The following is a 19517-nucleotide window of genomic DNA, read 5'->3' as shown; positions in this document are numbered from 1 at the left end:
TGCCGTGCCAGTTTGTGGAATCCGAGTCTATGGTCTCTGACCTCGGGTCGCATCCGGTTAATCACTGCCAATGCAGACTACGGGGTGCACTAGGATAGGACTTGCATTACATAACAGCCTTGCAGTGACTCTGATTTTCTTCAAAAATAAGCTATGCTTGAAACGGAGTACCTAATCTGAAAATGCTGATGTGAAATACCATAAAAACACCAAAAGGTTTCTGTGAAGTTAACTCCCTCAAAGTATACGCCATGATCGTGCCAAAATGATCATATAGAGCGACATGATATAATTTAGCGTGATAATAGCTGCTGGGCTATTCATTCATACTATTTAGAAGTAGTATATGTCGAGTGACATGAAGTTTGGAGGCCGGAAAAGATTTTACTTGAGGCTAGGTGTCTAGAGCACTGATATCGAGCTATAGTTACTATTAGCCCTAAAGATCTATGAAGAGGTATTGGAACACCATCCCCGTCAAATGACAGAAAGTATTGAACTAAATGAATATCCATTCTTTTGAACGGTGACTTGAAATAGGGTTATCGGGATCAAGCAGCTCTGAACACACGGAGAGATCTTAATGTGCAATTTGAGTAAGATCATTGACTAGCTAGGTTTCCTTGGCTATGTTCTCCTACTTTGATGCATCTTCCTCTCCGGCTCTCTCATCAACATCCAAAGCAACAAGAAACCTGCTCACGCAATTATATGCCGAGACCGTGGCTGTTATTTCCACGATTTCGCGCGTGTTGTAGTACTGCTTGAGCCTCTCAAAAACATCATCACTGACTTTGACCGAAAGTGTCATTTGGTCGGCGTACGCCAGTGCAGCTACCTGCGAAGGTGATAACAACTGATTGGCTTGTAGCTCTGGGCCACTATTCTCAAAGCTATCCAGCTTGAGCACATGGAGCGAATCTGACGGAAACCCCGCATCGACAAGTATTGGAGCATGGTGATCCCATTCAAAGGACGCTTTATTCAGAATGGCAACTCGACAGATGAGAAGCTCGCTGAGGATTGGATGTAGACTTGTCTTTGTGCGTATGGATCCGAGAAAAGTGTTCCATCCGTCGGCGACAAATACAGAGTGGAGAAGAGCTCGGTCAAGAGGGAGCAAGCCATGAGACCCTCGACGCTCGACGATTCGAGCCAGGATCTCGGATTCGGTTTGGTTTTGGACCGGTACATCTTCAGGAACGTAGGGCACCCGCATGGCTTGTGAATGCGTTGATGGTATGCGACTATTGTATGTAATTGATCAGACAGGGTGGGATTGCCGATAAGTTGCGGGGTAGGTTTCTTAGCCCTAATACCGGTACCGAAACTCAATCATTGGGGCTGTTCACGGATTGTTTACGAATCAATGACAAGTCGAGATCTATCATCGAGCTTTCATGACCTGGAAATGAAAGCCAACGCGAAGTAGCAATGGCAGAAGATAACCTGAAGTGTATGTCACGTTAGTGATATGGAGGGGTATCGTGTAGTCATTTTACTTAATAGAACTGACCGGGAAAGATTACTCCTGGCGTGTTCGCTAGAATTTAGGAGACTATTTCTACCACGGTCATGATAGAGTTCCTGGTTTGTGATTTTATGCCGTTTAGTGACGGGAAAGACAAACTGAAAAGCGTCGGTGCCAAAAACGAATTAGGATCCCGTCACGATCTTACACTGAAGCATCTTATGCTAGGGCAGTCTTCCAGTCCAAGTCCTCAAGGCGCTGCTCTAACAGTCTCAATTCTTCCTTTAATCCAAGCTCAGCAGGTGTCAATAGAGACTTAGATCGGCCATCCGAACCGTAACTTTCAGCAATACTCGGAAAGTCATTTATAAATTTAAACATAAGCCCCGTTTCTAATCCCACAGAGCCCCAGAGCGCCTCATAAGACTCCAACGTCGTGTCGATATAAGCAACCTGCGTGGACTGAATTGCGCCGGGATGCTGAGACGCAATTTTCTTTAGCGCGTTGGATATTGCCAAAGCTATTTCTGGGCCTGTCAAGTACTCGATTGCTCCTGAGACGGTTTGGCCTAGTGTTTTCTCTGGTTGCATGAAGATGGAATGCGCGATGAGGCCGATGTTCAACGTTTCATCACCGACAAATGGGATCTTGGTCTGGGTGGCACAAGGTAGGGTTATGATATACTTCTGGGCCTCTTTCTGAAGGACCGGATATTGGCATGTCAGTGAGTATCCATGACATTGGATTACAGAAACAAGAGAGATTGGGATTAACTGACCACAAAAATCGGAGTATATGGCATCCGTTGGAAAACAGACGCATACAACCCAACATGCAAAAACGTCGTTCGGTCAGCCATCCCATTCTCCGGGTTCCTCAAATACTTTTCCGCAGGGATCTTGGATTGAAAATGCGGTGTCACAATCTTCCCATCCGTGATGCTATCGGTATCAACCAACGTTGACCATATCAAATGTTTCAGCGAGGGGATCTGAGCTGCAGCGCGTGCAATATTCAGCCCCTGGGTTTCTTCGCGTGTCTGTGCAGCGGTGGGACCGCTTGCAATAAAGGTTTGGGGATCGAAGGCTGTATTTGCAAAGATGAGCGTCGCATTCTCGAATGCTTGAGTGACGCTCTTGAGGGAGTTAAGGTCGGTGCCATGGATTGTGATCCGGGAGTTGCTGGCTGCTAAGCTGGTAGCGGCTTCGCAGGTTGGATTTGATGTCAGAGCTCGGATTTTGTAGTTTGAGAGGACAGGGGAAGAGAGGCAGGCTGAGATGACGCTAGCGCCTTGAGTTCCTAGGGCACTGACTACGACGATAATGTTATTCATTGTTGGAGGAATGACCCGAGTGTTTTATTGATAGAAATAGACTAGATAGAGTGTTCTTAGTTGAATTTGGGAATATATGACTATAGCTACTGACTTGATCATGTACCTACCTAGGTATATATCAATCCGACTTCCAACTAAAGTTGATTATTAATTGTACCATTAAGTCTCCGGGTCGTCGACTAGTTAGCAGGCTCCGGATCCTGCTTAGCCAAATAAATTAGTCCATTCGATCCACTCCATTGGATCTGTGAAATGTACTAACCATGAAATGTGTAATTATCATGCTGATCATTGCTTGAACGATATCATTCTATCAGAGGTGTTTTCAGGTTAGGGCTACGTGTAACAAATATATCCATTTTCGGCACGGTGACCTGAATCTTCGGATGATGAAAGTGAACGGACATTTATATTACCGAAACCACCACGGAGAAAAACAAGGAGGCTTTTTTGAAAAATCTAACATCGGTATACATTACCCGCTTGCAGATTGACTCTTAACGTAGCTGCAGTTGAGCCGAGTAATACATACGTAGGAACAGCCGTCCGAAACTCTTGTACTAATTCTTCAAAAAATCCAAGATCTTCCTGCCCCAAGTTCGATTATCAACCTCAAAAGTGCTCTCGTCATAAATCCTCCTGTCTACAAAGCTGATCTCATCCAACCGGACCCTAAACACCAGTCAGCATTAGGCTATTCTTTGATAATCGTTCGATTTATGGATTCACTCACCATCTTGTTTTGAACCACCATTTGTACCCAAAAAACATGACAAAGAACAACGGGATACTAATGTAACACGCGATAAAAGTCTTGTAGTTAAATGGTGTTTCAAATACCGTAAAACCCTGAATCAACAGAATGAAGATGTTGAAGACAAAATTTGCCCAATATATCCAGGATCTGCCAGGAGCGACGAAAGGGAATGTCTTCCGATCAATGCCTTGCAGTTTGGCGGCTGCTCTGACACGCAACTGGGTAAATGTGATTGCGGCCCAGGCAATGTATGCTGCTGTACCACCGAAGTCGGTAATGTAAACAAAAACTTCGCCGGCAGATGTGCTGAGAGACATGAGAGATAGAAAACCCCAGAGGTTGGAAAAGAGGATTGCTCGGTATGGCACTATTGATCGTATTAGACAAGTCTTGGTCTTGAGAGTAACCTATGGAAATAACTTACCACCCCGGGAAGTCGTGGCTGCGAAAAATTTGGGAGCTTTGTTTTTCAGTGCGAGCGAGTACAGTGTTCGAGACTGAATGTATACTACACCGTTTGCAGCAGAGATGAAACAGATCAGGATAATAGTATTAACGAATTGGCCGGCAGACTTCCATCCTGCAAGGACGAAACCGATGGTAAATGGAGAAGAAGCAACGGTGGAATCAGCACTAAGCAAGTCTGGGGAGTTAGAGGGGCAGATGAGTCCCTGAAAGAAGGCAAGACCGATGAACACGAATAAAATACGCCAGACGATGGAGTTTGTTGCCTGTTTTGCAAGTATCAGTACATGATCGACAAATACAATGGGAAATGGCTCGCACTCGAGGGACATCGCGGCGAGGGTTTCTCGACTCTCCGGCGGCGACAGACACGATCTCTGTACCAACGTAGAAGGCTGCTGCTAGGACAAATACCTGGCCGAAGCCATTAATGCCGTTTTTGATAGGACCTAAAATAGCTGTTTCAGCAGACGTTAAATATAAATCACCAAGAAATAGACAAACCATAGGGTTCTCCCCAGTACCGAAACCCAACATATCCATTTCCAAAAGCTCCAACGTTAGACAAGATGGATATGAAGAATAGGACAGCCAAAGCGATGAATTTGAACATTCCAAAGAAATACTCAACTTCACCGTAAAAGCCTACACCCAATGTCGTGATGGTAGAGAACAGTGCCCAGAATATGAGATACCATGCCCAGATGGGAACTGCTGTGGTAGGGACCCAATATTGAAGAATAACTGCTGCATTATTCCAGTCTGTAAAGCAATTAGCAAAGATCCTCCTAGAGTTATAGTCGTTTTCTCTAGCTCACCTGCAGCTAGAAAAACGCTCCACATAAAATAGTACATCCACGCCATGGAGAAACTGAGTGCCGGATCAACGAAACGGCCACAATGCTAAATAAGTCCATTGAATTAACGGAACGAACGATCATCGTGTCCCGGGTAGGGGGTATACGCACCTCAACAAAGCCTCCGTGAACAGGAAACAGCGTCGCGATTTCACCCACACTCTGCATGAGAATCCACATCGAGATACCCGTTATCACAAACCCGATCAGAACACCCAATGGGCCTGTCTCGGAGAATCCCAAACCCAGGCCATACAGACAACCCGGTCCGATGATACTTCCCAAAGCAATGATGACAAACTGTCTGCCCTTGAGACCCCTTCGCAAGCCATCTTCGATGATGTCTCCGGATACATCTCGGATGGTTTCAGCGGCAGAATCTCCGAGACTGTCGGCAGAAGAGGTCGTTACAGTGGCCGGTAAGCTTTTGGAGACGCTTGGGTCGGTCATTGTGCAAGATATATCTACACTTTTTTTGCATGAATGATAATTTAAAAGTTCGAATCAATGTAGTATAGACATTATTATATTAAATACTCGGCACTTATCTTTCTCCTCCATTGATATTTGTCGTTTCGTGAAAAGTATGAAATGCACGCAATGGCGCCCACTTCAATCACGCAGCACGCCATTTTAACTTAAAATATAGTCACAGTGGAGAGAAACGCATACCAGCAATATCTAGACGGGGTATATGTACAACGCGCAGGAGTATTCAAGCGACAAAAGAGACCTAACCGAACCACTTATCTTCTTTCTCGTCATGGCGTCAGTGCTAACAACTACAGGCGGAGACGAATACGTCGGGCGAGTCGCCGAAGTTATTGCCGCGGCATTCTCCAACTCCATCTTCACGGCTTATCTTCATCGAACGTCGGAGTCAACATGGCCGTCGACACAAGTTCCAATCGAGATTCTCAGACCTTATTTTGAGAAGAGTATTGCTCATCGAGTGTTGCACGGTGCAGAATTGGTGGAGGCCGGAAATTGGGCAGCCGTTGCAGTGTGGTAAGTTCTTTAAATGTTCATGACTACCATTAATGCCCATTGAAATTGAGTTTTTAAGTATGTACAAAATGAATCTGATTAATCTACCTAGGGTGCCTCCAGGAATTAGCATCCCTGCAAGCGGTGCTCTCGATCCGAGAATCCATGAATATCGAGATCGGTTTGCAGAAGTCAAGAAAGAGTACATGCAAGACCGGCAGTATTGGTATCTCAATCTAATCGGCAGACATCCGGATCGTACTGAGCCAGGTTGGTCTTAACTTAATTACAAGCTCAAAAAATCTCACTACGAATTTGGAGTTCTGCACTAATGATCAGTACAGGTGTTGTTCGCGCTTTGATCGATCCTTATCTACACAGAGCCAGAGCGGCCGGTATTCCGGTCTGGCTCGAAGCGATTAGCGAGCATGGACGGCAGGTGTATGAGCATCTTTCGTTTCGGACTGTGGCCGAGGTTCGATTGGGAGTGGGAAAGGTCAATGGGAATGGCGAGCTGGATAAGAAGGGGGAGGGACTGGTGGTTTTCGGCATGATGGCCGAGTAGGTGGAGCAGTTGTAATTGCATCTTTACCACGTGCGATTTGGAAATTCAGAAGGTTGAAGAATAGCTTGATTTGATATCAACTCAGCAATTATATGGAGAATGCATGGCGTCAGTGCCGCTTAACCAACGCAATTGCGGATTCGGATGTAAGGTTACCTACCAAGAAAGTACAAGCTCAAAGCTTAAGCTAGTGCCTGCTTGTACTTACGTACTTCAATTTAAAGTGGAATTCATAAAAGAGGCCAAGAAACCTCCCATTGCCATGCCTGCACAGCTTGAATGTATCCGCTGATTCAACATTTATGGTGTTCAGGATCTAGAAGTTGCGTTTCTTGTATGATGTCCTGAAAATTCAATAACAAGCTTGGTTTGAAAACAATCCATCATGGTTATCGTGGTAATTATGTACGCTGTTACCACAGACCCATGACTGAGATTTCGAATGGATTGAAGCCGAGGAACACTTTCTTCTCGTCCTGTCTTGCATTCTACACCCCTGCTCTGTGGTGTAGAACGTGAAATATTCTCTGGAGGGCAAGTTGACTCTATATCCGCCTATTGAACATGTCGCGGTTTGAACTTTGGTATCAAAATCCCGGACCAGGCATACGATTAAATCTTGCCGTCTCGTTCCAGATATGCTCTCTGGTCAAATTATGACGGTGCTGTTTCGCCTCCTCCCTTCCCATCGGCCAGTCTTCTGTTCCACGGAAGATCTCATCCACCAGTTCATAGGGCAGTCCCGCCGAAGTAAGTTCCTTACCCGCTTCCTGCGTCCACCAGTGATGCTGCTGTGGTGGTACATTTCGAGTTGAACACACTCGGTAGTGTGGATCAATGAGAAACATCTTGATTGAGCGATAATGCCCGGGGAGAGTCGCATCTAGCAGCTGGAACGGTTCGGCTTTGTACTCTAACACGCTCGGAAACGTGATTAATCGACCCTGCGGAGTTGCGACGGACCCGATATCTTGGTACGACAACATCCCGTTATAATCGATCGAGAGGTGCCAAGGATTTTCGTATCCCAGAATGCTCCCTACTGCCCAGAGGTCTTGCCCGTAACCTTTGCCACACCGATGGGCTCGTAAAGTCCGGGCATCGTAATTACCTGTAGTATACAGTTCTTCGAGAATCTGGTAAAAGTCGCCATAGAGGGTAGTGTTCTGTCGGAATGAGATCTTAGGGGAGGTGATGTTTGAGACGTCGTAGGCGAAGATAGCGACAGCAGCGATGTGTTCGTTAAGTTGGCCGTCGAGCTGCCAAGAGTCGTTGGTGTATGTGGGATTTTGCGGGGTGAGTTCAATATTCTCCATCTTCACAATAATTTGCAGGCCTTGCTTGCGGAAGGTGTCTTGGAGAGAGATGGTATATGGGCTGTGGGGGGGAATGATGGGCTTAAAGGGCTGCCGGTCAGGAGCCCAGTTATTCCGGTGACGGACGATGTCAATGATGGCTTTATCGTTGTGTCGGTTAGTCTTCCACTCCTCGTACGAAAACGCGGTTCCCGGTTCTGGATGTTTGAAGCGTAGCAGACGCTCTAATTTCCGTTCAATGCTCCACCACGGCTTAGAGTCGCCCTCCATCCAGCCGTCTGGGGCTGCGACAGGGGTGTTTGAGCCGTTCTCTGGGAGTTCTAAATATTCCTTGGCTCTTTTCCAGAGGTCAGACTCCGGCGGAGGCAGCTTTTTGTCGAGGTTGTCCGACACGTCTCGTAGCCGACGGAGCTGCCCTTGTGCGTGGCGGTACTTTCTTCTACCATTCCTCGTTTGGTCATCCTTGTTGCTCTGTAACATTTCTTGGAATTTGTGGTACTTTTTTATCCTGTGTTCTGTGGGTACTCTGAATGTGAGCGCCCATTCAGGAAGCTCATTCTCCCATTCGGCCCCGTAGGTGATGATTCGTAAGGGAACCGGCCCCAACTGCCCTTGATTGGAGTCATCATCCCAGCCAATCTGTCCTTTCACGAGACAGTCATTCCATGGCTTGATTGTGATGGAGATGAGTTTCTCAATGGCCTGGTATAGACCCTCATGGGCTGGGTGCAAGTTGTTGATGTAAGAGGTAATCTGCACCTCCGTTCCGGAGTCGTGGAGAAATTTGACTTCACATGGAAGGCATTGATAGTTAGCACTCCAGTGGTAGAACTCGAACTTGTCACCATCGGGATCGCCAATGCCCCAACATGGAGTGCCCAGTCTGTCAATTTTCATCTGCAAGGACTCGGAATTGGTCCGTCGATCGTAAGGCTTGGGCGCGACCGTTGCATCTCGATAGGAACCCAGCACATTGTCGAAGTCCACTTGTCCTCCATCCACCAAGACGAGGCTTCGTCCATAGACTAACGGAAATAGCAACGGATCAACCACAATCAACACGGTTTCGGACTGCCAATCCAAAATCCGTTGTTCCTGCTGCTCCTCCAACAAAGCCGGCATGGACTCTCTGAACGCCGCACTGAGAGAGTCTAGAGTCTCTGCATCCGCTTTGCACACGCATGATCCAGTATCAAGAACCCGGATATGGATCTGGCGACTCTCGCGGAGATCAACCGCTTTATCGCGCAGCTCCCTTACGCACCATTCCCACGCTTTTTCGCTCATGAGTGGGGTCGTGTCAAAGGTCTCTTGTTTCCAGTTTGCAACAACTTCATCGTCGGAAATCTCCAAATACCAAGAAGGCCTATCGGTGAGATGGTTCATCACGGCGACCATGGTTAGCTCGCGGGCCGTGACTGCGGGGGCCTGTCGCCACTCCACCACTCCGTGCGCAAAACGGGCGTTGGAAGGGAGTTCATAGTGGATCGGGATGTTTGCGAACCCTGGGACACGGAGCGGACCGTCGCCAGTATTGTCGAGGGCGATGTGAATCTGCTTTGTCGCTTCAGTCATGAGAGAGGGAGACTAAGTCACGTTGGAGCATTCGTGGATACTTCCAAGGGGGGAATATAAATGATAACTGGTGGTAACCTCAGTAGAAACAGGTGAGTCGACGGGCTGTCTAGTCCGGACTTATATCTTTTCTCCTGTTTGTCTAGTTTGAATTAGTCTTACCACATGATCTTAGCGCCCATATAGTTATTCTCTTACACCTCACATTTTTCTGCATAAACGACCCTGGACTCGCTTTCCCATACTTGCAATCTTCGCCGTATCCAGATTTTTGTCTTCTGGTGTGCTTTTCTAGGTGGATGCAGCTAATTGCTGAATCAGGATTAGTAACAATAGATATACTTAGTTGAGTCAACTAGTTAACCAATGTGCCGTGATTCCCGCCCAATTTGTTGTTAGTATTGAATCTGATTTTCAATTCAAGCAACTCGTAAACTCACTATATACATGTACATAAATATAGTAAAGACCAGTTAGAGAGTAGATATCCCGTGTTTTGTCCGCCATTTTGCCGGCCGACAGAACGCCGTAGCAGATCCCAAGCCCACAGCCGTGCGAGAGTCGGGAAGTACACCGTGTCCCTACAATGTATTAGGTATTCTAACAAGTTCACATACAAAGGCGGTCATGAGGGCGGCGAATGCCCTGAGTCTATTATTCTGTCTTGCGCGATAGCCTTGCCCTCGCTTCATCATGCCAGGGATTTTTTCCACCATCTCAGCCAGCGACGTTGGAGTGATTTCGCTCGTTAAACTCATAGGGTATCATCGTGAGCTTTTGGTGGAGTGCCAGACTTGTAGACTGAGCAAGGCATGGACACGCTTGCGGTTATTGTCGTGCATTGTTTCGTAGATGTCGCCCACGCGCCAGAAGTCGAGTTGTGGGTAGCTGCCGTCTAGAACGGGGACGAGGTGGAATGGGCTAGGTGGTCTGCCCAGCTGAGAAAGGATCAGTATATGTATTCACATTTAATTAATGTGTTGTGTTATGTTGAGTGACGCACCGCACGACACGAATATTCAAAAATTCAACAACGACTTCTCAACCCCCAACGTCGACAATCTCGATCCCTCCCTCAACTTCACGCACTCATTCACATACATATAAATCGCCCAACGATATCCTCAGCTAGAGGCTTAAATCATATAGGCGCCCTATTCCTATCCTCAATTGAAGGGCCCTCTGTCTCGGGAAGCTCAACGTCGAATTGAGAGTGGAAATCAATCTGCAAGTCGCTGACATCCTCGATGTGGTCGTCCGATGGAGTGCGTTCGGTGGCGACGCCTCAGACGAGTTTTTCTCAGAGGACGTTGAGTCTCTCGCAGGCTACTTGGCTTCCATGTCGAGGAATTGTGCATTTTTCTCTGTGTTAAAGTATGAAAATGGTTCAGGGAAGATCGTGGCGAAGAGATGAAGTTTACGGGGCGGAGTGGAATGGCAGGAGTGACGTATCATTTGCTTAGCCCAGATCATGGTTTGGCTTCCACCAGTTGAAAATCACATATATATTCTGCTAGATTTATGAAGAACAGAAATATCGGCAGTCTTTGGCAGACCTTCCACAACTTGAATGACCGTATGGCACCAGGTTAGAGCAGAAMCCCGCCGTGAGGCTCGGAACCAACCTAAGCGTTTAGCATCACCAAATCTCCTCTGTAAGAGCCAAGTTGATGATTTGAGAAGGAAATAATATCTTTATTTTATAGATATATTGCTTGTTTAACAAAGACAAGACACAGCATGTAGTCATAGCTCATAAACAATAACATCATCCAACCTCAGAGTCCTCACACGTATACTCATACTCATCTAATCAAGATGAATAGCCGGCAAAGGCAACCTGATCGCATACACACTAACCGCCGTGATCGTCAACAACACACCTGTAGCCACAAACGGTAAGCCCAACAACAATCCACCAACTCGCATGCCAAGCTCAAAACTTCCAGTGAGTAGAGGTTCGTTGGCGATTTTGCCAATTGTCTCGCCGATCGTCATGGCTGTGTAGAGCATGCCGACATGGCCTGGTTCAATGAATGGAGTTGCTAGACTCAGGACAGCGGGGACGAAGCCGTGGCCGAGGGCGAATATTGTGAGACCTGAATCATAGGTGAGTTTGCTTTCAATGAAAAATGGATAGAAGGTGCTTACCAGTGACCATAATCGTCAGCGTTGGCGCTAGACCAATAACAAAAGCGCCTAGTGCCAAACACACAATGCTCGCACGGGAAATCCAAAGGTCTTTCTTTCCTGCATCGAATCCACGCTTGAGAAGCAGCGCGCTCACACCGGGTAGAATTGTACTAAGAAGTACCAGATTGACAACATTGCGATACGTCAACCAGAAACTGGCCTGCGAAATGCGCCATCCGTACCGTTTTGAGACGTAATTCAGAAAAAAACCAGCTGACTGATCGTACAACTGGCCCACGGAAAGTAATGGTACTAGTAGGAGTACCTGCCGCGATGCAATCAAGTATCTGAGATCGCGCAGACTCGAGACTACTTTGCGTACGCGCCGCCAGGGTGTATGCTTTGGCGCGTCGGCATATAGAACTGGGTCATCCTCTTCATCTTCAGGATCCTCTTCCTCAACTGGAGTAGTCTGTGCTAGATTGGTCGAGGATAGGGCTTCTGGCTTGACGAATGTCTCGGGAAGGACTAGTACGGTCGTAAGAATAGCCATAATGAATGCGATCAGCCCAAAACGGGCTGGCCACCAGGGTTGGATGCTTGCAAGGGCTCCGCTGGCTGGTGATAGGACCATGTCAGAGAGAAGAGCAACTCCGTATAAGCGGAAGAATTTTGACGCCCTGACACGATCAGTATTCGTAGAATTTTGGCTGATAAGATATTTGTTACCTCTTTTCCTCTGGCGTAATGTCGGACACCATTGCGAAAATCATGGCGTTCGCAACTAGGGTGCCGCCTCCGGCTAGTTGAAAAACAACTGACAGCCAAGTCAATCGAGTCGGGAAGACCGTCGGCCAGAACACTAAACTGTCAGTCAAGGGCTAAACCTTTGCTGAAGAATATACATACAGACAACCTGCGTCCAAACAGCGGCCAACAGAATCCCCACAAGCGAAAGGCCCAGCACAGGCCTCCGCCCGAACCGATCCGCCGCCATACCATAAAACACGCCAAACAATATCCCGGGAGCAGTATCTAGTAGCTGCTGCCATTTGATCAATGTCTCCAACTCATTTTGTACATATTCGACTCTGCAGTCTCTTCCCAGCGACCATCCAGGGCCGTAATAGGACATGCAGCTTGATAACTCTTTGAGTTGAACGAGGGGCGGTTGGAGGACGACATTGCCGGCTTGCACGAGGGCGAAGATGGTGAAACAGAGGCGCCAGATGTGTTTGATGCGTGCCTGCTCGGCTTTTTCGAGGAATTCGGCCGCGAGGGCGGCTTCATGTTGTTCGTTGTATTCTTCTTGTTCGTGACGGATGTCGTCGGGCTCGGCCGAGGATGGAGTGGCTTCTGGTCGGCCGGTTGTGGACGAAGGGGTTGGAGACATGGCGGATGACGGTCGTGGCGAGATGGATGTTGAAGAACCTGCTTCAAGCGACATGATGCTGAGCCATACAATCTAGCCGATAGCGAGAGACGAGAGCGATGGACGAGAGACGAAAAAGGATAGATAGATGAAGGTACGGATGGTCGATTAGAGACGAATTATCGATAAGATTAGGACCACGCCGGGTCTGCCGGATCATGGGGACGCCTAATCCGGATATGGACTAGTATTGTCATGTGGCTGTTCTGTCCGGACAAACATAACAACCATCTTCAATAGAAAGCAAATGTTCGCATCTCTTACAATGAAGTGCATTCCACAGTACTCCTTGAGATTACGTACATTTCCACGTGTACTTACAAGACAAACGAAGTCTACTTGGAGGACAAAAAGTCCAGACAAGATGCACCGCCACACATCTCGGCTTTAACCATTAATGCGCCACAGTTTAACCACAAAGAGCAACTAAATCCATGAGGTGACTCAACTAATCCCGCTAAGATAAGATAAAGCCGACATGACGCGTCTCCCCTCAAAAGCTTCGTCTCATCAGGAAAAGCATGGGGAAGCCTCCAATCATATCTATGAAAATGTGCATCGATCCTGTTTAGCTTCAGAAGGCTCAAGAAGCTTCTCTCTAGCTTCGTAAGCGCCTGTTGAGTGTCGGGGTGGCGGTTTGCCACTTTGCATGTGCCAGCTAGTGGTTGCTGCCTATCGGAGATATCTGTCTGTAACCTCCCTGTAGACAGTGTATACTCTTCTATAAGAAGGAGCATGTTTCCTAAGACATTCGACCTTTGTCACTATCATCAACACTCATCATCAATAATCACCACTTTCCTCTTTATCAACCTATTCTATGAAAATATACAAACACTTTACGACATTTTGATATAGCAACATGTCTATCTTTTTTGAACCCCGATCACACTGGGGGCATCCTGCCTCGTTCATGCAGCAGCCCACTCCAGCAAATGCGGAAGACCAGCCAAGCGACGACAATGCCGAACGTCCTGGACCCCGTTGTGGTGGACCTCACCACCACCGTGGACACCGCGGTGGTCCTCACGGTGGTCCCCGTGGTCATCGAGGCGATCCATTCGGTATGAGAGGAGGTTACTCTCATCACCACGGCCAACGCGGATTTGAGCACGGACATGGACCAGGTCCTCGCGAAGAGGAGCCCTTCGGACCTATGCGCTGGGGACGTGGAGGTTTGTTTGGACACCGCGGAGGCCACCATCACCCTTACCACGGCTTCCATCATCGCCGTGGTGGTCGTGGAGGAGTACGCGTTGTTCCCATTCCTCTCGGCGGACCTGCAACTGGTTTCGATTTCCTGAATCGGTTTGCCTCTGAAATGGGCAACGGATTCCAAGATTTCCTGGCTGGCAACCGTGAAGCCAACGATGATAACAAGACCCAAGTTGACTTTGAGCCTCACGCTGACGTTTTCAATACTGCAAACGAATACGTCATCCATGTATCCCTACCTGGCGCACAGAAACCTGATATCAGCGTGGAGTACGATGCGCAGAAATCAACTGTGCGAATTGCGGGTGTTGTGCATCGACCGGAATTTAGTGAGGAGTTGAATGCCGCCATGGTCTGGAACGAGAGGCGTCGGGAAGTTGGCGTGTTTGAGCGCAGCTTCAAATTTATTCCGTCTGGTTCAGAGACCGTGGACGTTGATGGGGAGAATATTACGGCCAAGATGGTCGATGGAGTACTTGTTGTTCGATTGCCAAAGACGCAGCAGGAACAGGAGGAGAAGCAGAATAAGAAGATTGTCATCAATGAGGACGATGATCTCTACGACGCAGATCCTGTCGAGAAGGAAACAAACGTCGAACGCAACACTGAAGATGTTCCCACAGATGAAAAACATGCATCAGTGGTCGAAGTACAAGACGAAATGGACTCTATGCACATTACCAGCGATACAGAGGCGGGKGATTTGTTGGAGGAAGCAGATCACATAATCTATACACCGTCTCATCTGTCTGAAGAAGATGCCGAAGAAGCTGCAGAGTATGTCAAGGTCGATGCCAAATAAAGGGCTGAGTGTTGGAGTTTGGAATTGTCTTTATGAATAACCTCACGGGATACGGCGTTGGTTTGATCAACTTGGTTTAATTCTCTTTGTTCTCAAATAATAAATAGGTAGTAGATAGTACTAATGACACTGCTACCGCAAATTCTTAACAAATACACTTTCCATCAATTCGCAATGTAGATATTACCTTAAAGTTTACCTTAAGACAGATAAGCAAGCATGTGGGTTTTCAATCAAGTAGACTTGAATATAGTAGCATCTTAATTTGTTCGCTGTTACTTGCTGATGTTTGACGTCTTGCTTACAGTGTCTGGTGTAGTGTGCACTTTAAGAATAGGGTATATGAGGTTATATATTAGTGTATAACACCTCGATTAATTGCTTGAGTATTTATGAATAGGAATAAGGGAATGAGGAAAGTGACTCCTATCTATCTAGATAGACCCATCCATTGTCTGGGCACGAGATACGGTATAAGATGGTTAATGTTGCTCTGATTCTCTGTTACATGTTCAATCATCTTTTGTTTTAGGTAGTAGATCAGATTCTCGTTGGATATCTATTGCAAAAAAAAAGTCGCGCTCAACTTTTCGTAGCCAAGTAACAAACAATCGTGTACAATCATCACTCATAATCTCATAATATATATACACCCCAAATACTCTCAATTTACACGAACCTACCCAAACCGAAACCCCTTCTCCCCATCCCTCCCAATTCCATTGCTACGCCCCATAGACCGATACGTATGAATTGAACTCCTCGGCCTCCCTGTCGCCGCAACACTGCTACTAGCATGCGTATTCCTCGTGGCGACAGGCAACAAGCCTGTCCCAAAGTAGTTGTCCAACTCCTCTTCACTGAGCCGTCTCGTAGAAGACGCCTTTGAGCGGCACAGAATGCGCTGGATTTCGAGTTCTTGGCTTATCATTCTCTGCTGGTTGGCTGTACTGTGGGAAACATCTCTATTGTGTTGAGCGTTGTGCTTAGAGGAGGAGGAGGAGTGGGTAGAACGCCATTCACGAATCCGCCTCATCACCACTCTACTTACGAGACGAATATCATCAACTGACAACGCGAACAAGATCAGTGGGATAGAGATCGAAAACCCAATCCCAAATATATACCGAGCCACATACGAAATCGGCAGGCTTGTATTTCCGGATTGATTATCGTGCGGAAACTCGGCGACATTTATGGCGAAGAACGATGCAATGAACGACAGCGGAAGAAACACAATTGTCACGATCGTGAACATCATGATCGTTTTTCCCTGCCTAGCTGTTCCCGCGGCTTGGTCGCGCGCGAAGCGGGCTTCGAAGGCGTTTGCGTGTTTTTGCTTGAGGTCTAACAGATCCGTAATGGAGTTGTAGATGCGTTCGGTCTGTTTGTCCATTCGATCTACGTCCTTGTTGTGCATGTCGATATTGCGTTGTTGTTCGCGGAACTTTTTCTTGATATCGTTTTGTGATCGGTTCTCGTCGTAGTAGATTTCGCAAATCGCATCTTGGAGGTCCTGGAGGACTTGTTTCTGGTATTCGAGCACGGTGCGGATCATGTTTAGTTCGTCGCGGATGTCTTTTGCTTCGGCTAGGAGGTCTGTTTCTTGGCCTATGTCGAGGAGTTTGTCGACGAATAAAGGCTGGGAATCTTCTTTGTCGTTGTTGCCGTCACCGTCACCTTTACCTTTCGGCGAATCGTCTTCTTTGGCAGATATATTTTCTACAATGGACCGTCTCATGCGCCGGTGGTGTTTGAGCCATTCGGAGGCTTGCGCAGAAGCAACGTTGAATTCGCGGAAGAGGACCGTCTCACGGTCTGTGGCTGTACCGATGCACGACTCGAACATGTCGAGGAATTGGTAGTCTTCGTCGCCCATGCGGTGTCGATCAAACATGCCTGAACAGCGAGCAGTGATGACTGTCGCGAGCTCATAGACCGACCGCACCGGTTCACGGGTTTTGGAGTTGATATCCTCGATGATCCCATCTAGGACATTCAAAGGGTCGTTCTTGGGCTGCTCCCATCGCTGCGGAAAGCTAGTTACGATCAGATTCTTGCCCAGCACCCACATCCAGAGTTGATCGACCATGAAGATTTTGGGATCTTTGGCTTTGTGTTCGGTCCAGCGCGTTTGGTACCGATATACAACCTGGTCGCCGTCGCGTGTCTCGGTGTCGATGTTTGGATAAAAGAACTGATCCAGCGTTCTGCGCACATGTAGCGACGCAGTTGACGAATTGATATGCGCGCGAATCAGCATTTCATCCCTCGTCGACGCTCTCGTCAATCCCGGCTGTGGCGCAGATACGAATGTCTCTGCCTGTTTGATGGTTTGTTGCATCTTTTGCTGACTCTGCGCGGTCTCGAAATGAAGGTATGGCATGAATACGCAAATATTGCATTTGGCCGCGAAACTCATGTCTCTCGCTAAGTGAGGCGTCGCTGAACGCGCGTGTTTGTCCGGACCATGGCCGCTGGATTTGGTTTTGTCGTTTTTGGAATTGTCTTTTCCGCTTTTGTTGTTGGTGCTGTTTTTGTGTTTGGCTTTTGGTTTGCGGCCGGAAACGCTGTCGTCGTCTTGGGAGTATGAGTCTTTGCTTAGACCTGTCTCGCGTTTTCTGAGAGGTGTAGGACTGAATTCGGCTGGCTTTGTGACCACAGGACCGTTGATGACGACCTGCGGTAACGGGCTTTTCTCTGGAGGTGCATGCTCTTCTTTCTTTTCGACTTCGTCGTTTCCTCTCAGCGAGCGAGGTGTACTCTGGCATAGTGGTCTCATGAAATGCGAATGTGGCCGTTGGCCACGATGCTGATGCCCAAAGGACTTTTCCAGGCCCTTGAATCCTTCCACGTCACTTGCGCCTTCTTCGATGAATGATTTCGTCATCAATGCTTCCACCCAGGCCATGTTGTTTGCAGGCAGATGTATCCAGCGGAATTCACTTGCCTTTACATTCGTCGGTAATGTCGTAATAGCCTGTTTTCGTGGGTTTTTCGGGTCCCGGCCATATAGCAATTCGTACACAGATACCTTCTTCACTCGATTCTCATTATGAAAGTTTCCAAAATCGACGATTGTCGCATCGAATCCTTTGCAAGCACCCTCTGCATCTGCAGACAGCGCCTCGACGTGGTTGAATGGGGCAAGTAATTGTACAATATCCTTTCGTTTGAACTGAGCAGCTCGTAAGAACGGCGTACTGCCAAAAGTATCTCGCGTTCTTCTGCGTAAGCTTGGTTGCTCGAGAAGACACTGAACTACATCTGTATGACCGGCTTGTGCGGCCAAATGCAGCGGTGTCATTCCGTTGAGTAATTGGCTATTGAAGTCTGCACCAGCCTCAAGAAGTATACGCACAATCTTCTCACAGCCCTTGTCGCAGGCATTATGGAACGGGGTCCAGCCTCCATCACTTCGCGCATTGACGTCTGCTCCATATTCCAGTAGCAATTCTACCACGTCCTCACGATCATGGGCAGTCGCAAGATGCAGAGCCGTCTTGTTGCGAAGCTCCGTCGCATGAATATAATCAGTCGGGCAACCCTGTGGCCTGGAAAGAAGCAACTTCGCGAAATGTGTTTTGCCAGTAGTACAAGCCCAATGCAGCGGCGTTCTACCGAGGTCGTCCCTCGCATCTATTTCGCACGACGTCCGCAACAACAAATTAACCACGTCGTCACCCCAATCGCATTGCTTATCCGCCGCAAGATTGTGCAATATATTCCGCTTCCTATTGTCCCGCGCATTGACATCCGCGCCTCGCGTAATCAGAAGCTGCAGAACATGCCACTGATTCTTCCATGCCGCCATCATCAACGCCGTCCGACCTTCCCTATCCCTGAACTCGGGCGATGCACCCGCATCAAGCAATAACTTCACAATCTGCACATAGTTCCTCTCCACCGCTCGAAAGATAGGCGGCGCTCGATTTCCGCCAACTTCCACACTCGCGCCTTCTTTTAATAAATATTGCGTCGCTTCTACGCATCCTCGTTCGCACGATTTCACCAGTCCGATTCCGAGGAAAGTGGGATTTAATTGGCCCTTTTGACGTGCGAGATGGGTGATTTGTTCGAGTGCTGTGAGGTCGTTGTTTGTGGCGGCGCGGAGGAGTTGCGGTTCGAGGCGGTCGCCGTGTTCACTGCCAGCGCTGGACCGGGAGCGTGAGCGCGACATTGTGCAGTTCTTTGGTTGTTGAGTGCCTTTCGGCGTGGTGCGTTAGGTTGCCATTTCGATGCGACAAACAATTCGACCAGGGGATATTAATTTCGACTGATTGTCAAATATATTGCTGAACGCTGTCGCAGATGTCACACGCTATATTAAAATTATATTAAAACAGCAACGAAATTGAAAAAAACATCAAGGTGATATGCTCAGCGCATCAAGATGCATGAGAGAAAAAAAAAGAACAAAAGATGAACAGAAGATGAAGATCCCCGACTTATCCCCAAACTGGATAAATGATAAAGATACCGTGCTAAAACATGAAAATACGCAAATCTGCACGTCGCATAGACGAAAGTTTGTTTTATTCACGTAAGTACGAAAAACGGCTCSTATATTATACCGGACGGCCTATGGGGGGCCGAGCCAAGCGG

The 19517-nt window shown here is 47.7% G+C and overlaps 8 protein-coding genes across 8 annotated transcripts; 2 read left to right on the top strand and 6 right to left on the bottom strand.

Moving 5' to 3' along the window:
- Positions 1 to 637: 637 nt before the first annotated feature.
- On the bottom strand, positions 638 to 1219 carry BHQ10_002351 (uncharacterized protein; the record flags this gene model as incomplete). The annotated part of the gene is made up of 1 exon (XM_040874488.1): positions 638 to 1219. One exon carries the CDS (start codon positions 1217 to 1219, stop codon positions 638 to 640), a length of 582 nt encoding a protein of 193 aa, XP_040730856.1.
- A 471-nt stretch (positions 1220 to 1690) lies between these two features.
- Positions 1691 to 2805, bottom strand: BHQ10_002350 (uncharacterized protein; the record flags this gene model as incomplete). Its single annotated transcript, XM_040874487.1, has 2 exons — positions 1691 to 2170; positions 2251 to 2805. The coding sequence occupies 2 exons, from the start codon at positions 2803 to 2805 to the stop codon at positions 1691 to 1693; spliced, it is 1035 nt and encodes a 344-aa protein (XP_040730855.1).
- A 563-nt stretch (positions 2806 to 3368) lies between these two features.
- BHQ10_002349 (uncharacterized protein) lies at positions 3369 to 5337 on the bottom strand (the record flags this gene model as incomplete). The annotated part of the gene is made up of 7 exons (XM_040874485.1): positions 3369 to 3480; positions 3542 to 3932; positions 3990 to 4296; positions 4352 to 4479; positions 4535 to 4792; positions 4849 to 4933; positions 4999 to 5337. 7 exons carry the CDS (start codon positions 5335 to 5337, stop codon positions 3369 to 3371), a joined length of 1620 nt encoding a protein of 539 aa, XP_040730854.1.
- Positions 5338 to 5650: 313 nt separating this feature from the next.
- Positions 5651 to 6439, top strand: BHQ10_002348 (uncharacterized protein; the record flags this gene model as incomplete). Its single annotated transcript, XM_040874484.1, has 3 exons — positions 5651 to 5895; positions 5987 to 6144; positions 6219 to 6439. 3 exons carry the CDS (start codon positions 5651 to 5653, stop codon positions 6437 to 6439), a joined length of 624 nt encoding a protein of 207 aa, XP_040730853.1.
- A 587-nt stretch (positions 6440 to 7026) lies between these two features.
- On the bottom strand, positions 7027 to 9330 carry BHQ10_002347 (uncharacterized protein; the record flags this gene model as incomplete). Its single annotated transcript, XM_040874483.1, has 1 exon — positions 7027 to 9330. The coding sequence occupies one exon, from the start codon at positions 9328 to 9330 to the stop codon at positions 7027 to 7029; it is 2304 nt and encodes a 767-aa protein (XP_040730852.1).
- A 764-nt stretch (positions 9331 to 10094) lies between these two features.
- On the bottom strand, positions 10095 to 12856 carry BHQ10_002346 (uncharacterized protein; the record flags this gene model as incomplete). The annotated part of the gene is made up of 5 exons (XM_040874482.1): positions 10095 to 10268; positions 11191 to 11429; positions 11482 to 12143; positions 12193 to 12325; positions 12373 to 12856. The coding sequence occupies 5 exons, from the start codon at positions 12854 to 12856 to the stop codon at positions 10095 to 10097; spliced, it is 1692 nt and encodes a 563-aa protein (XP_040730851.1).
- A 901-nt stretch (positions 12857 to 13757) lies between these two features.
- BHQ10_002345 (uncharacterized protein) lies at positions 13758 to 14912 on the top strand (the record flags this gene model as incomplete). The annotated part of the gene is made up of 1 exon (XM_040874481.1): positions 13758 to 14912. One exon carries the CDS (start codon positions 13758 to 13760, stop codon positions 14910 to 14912), a length of 1155 nt encoding a protein of 384 aa, XP_040730850.1.
- Positions 14913 to 15591: 679 nt separating this feature from the next.
- On the bottom strand, positions 15592 to 19092 carry BHQ10_002344 (uncharacterized protein; the record flags this gene model as incomplete). The annotated part of the gene is made up of 1 exon (XM_040874480.1): positions 15592 to 19092. One exon carries the CDS (start codon positions 19090 to 19092, stop codon positions 15592 to 15594), a length of 3501 nt encoding a protein of 1166 aa, XP_040730849.1.
- Between the last annotated feature and the right edge of the window lie 425 nt (positions 19093 to 19517).

Source organism: Talaromyces amestolkiae, assembly GCF_001896365.1.
Source record: "Talaromyces amestolkiae strain CIB chromosome Unknown scaffold3.1, whole genome shotgun sequence".
NCBI classification, from domain to species: Eukaryota; Fungi; Ascomycota; class Eurotiomycetes; order Eurotiales; family Trichocomaceae; genus Talaromyces; species Talaromyces amestolkiae.
The sequence above is the reverse complement of the archived record's forward strand: the minus strand, read 5'-3'. Positions and strand labels throughout refer to the sequence as shown.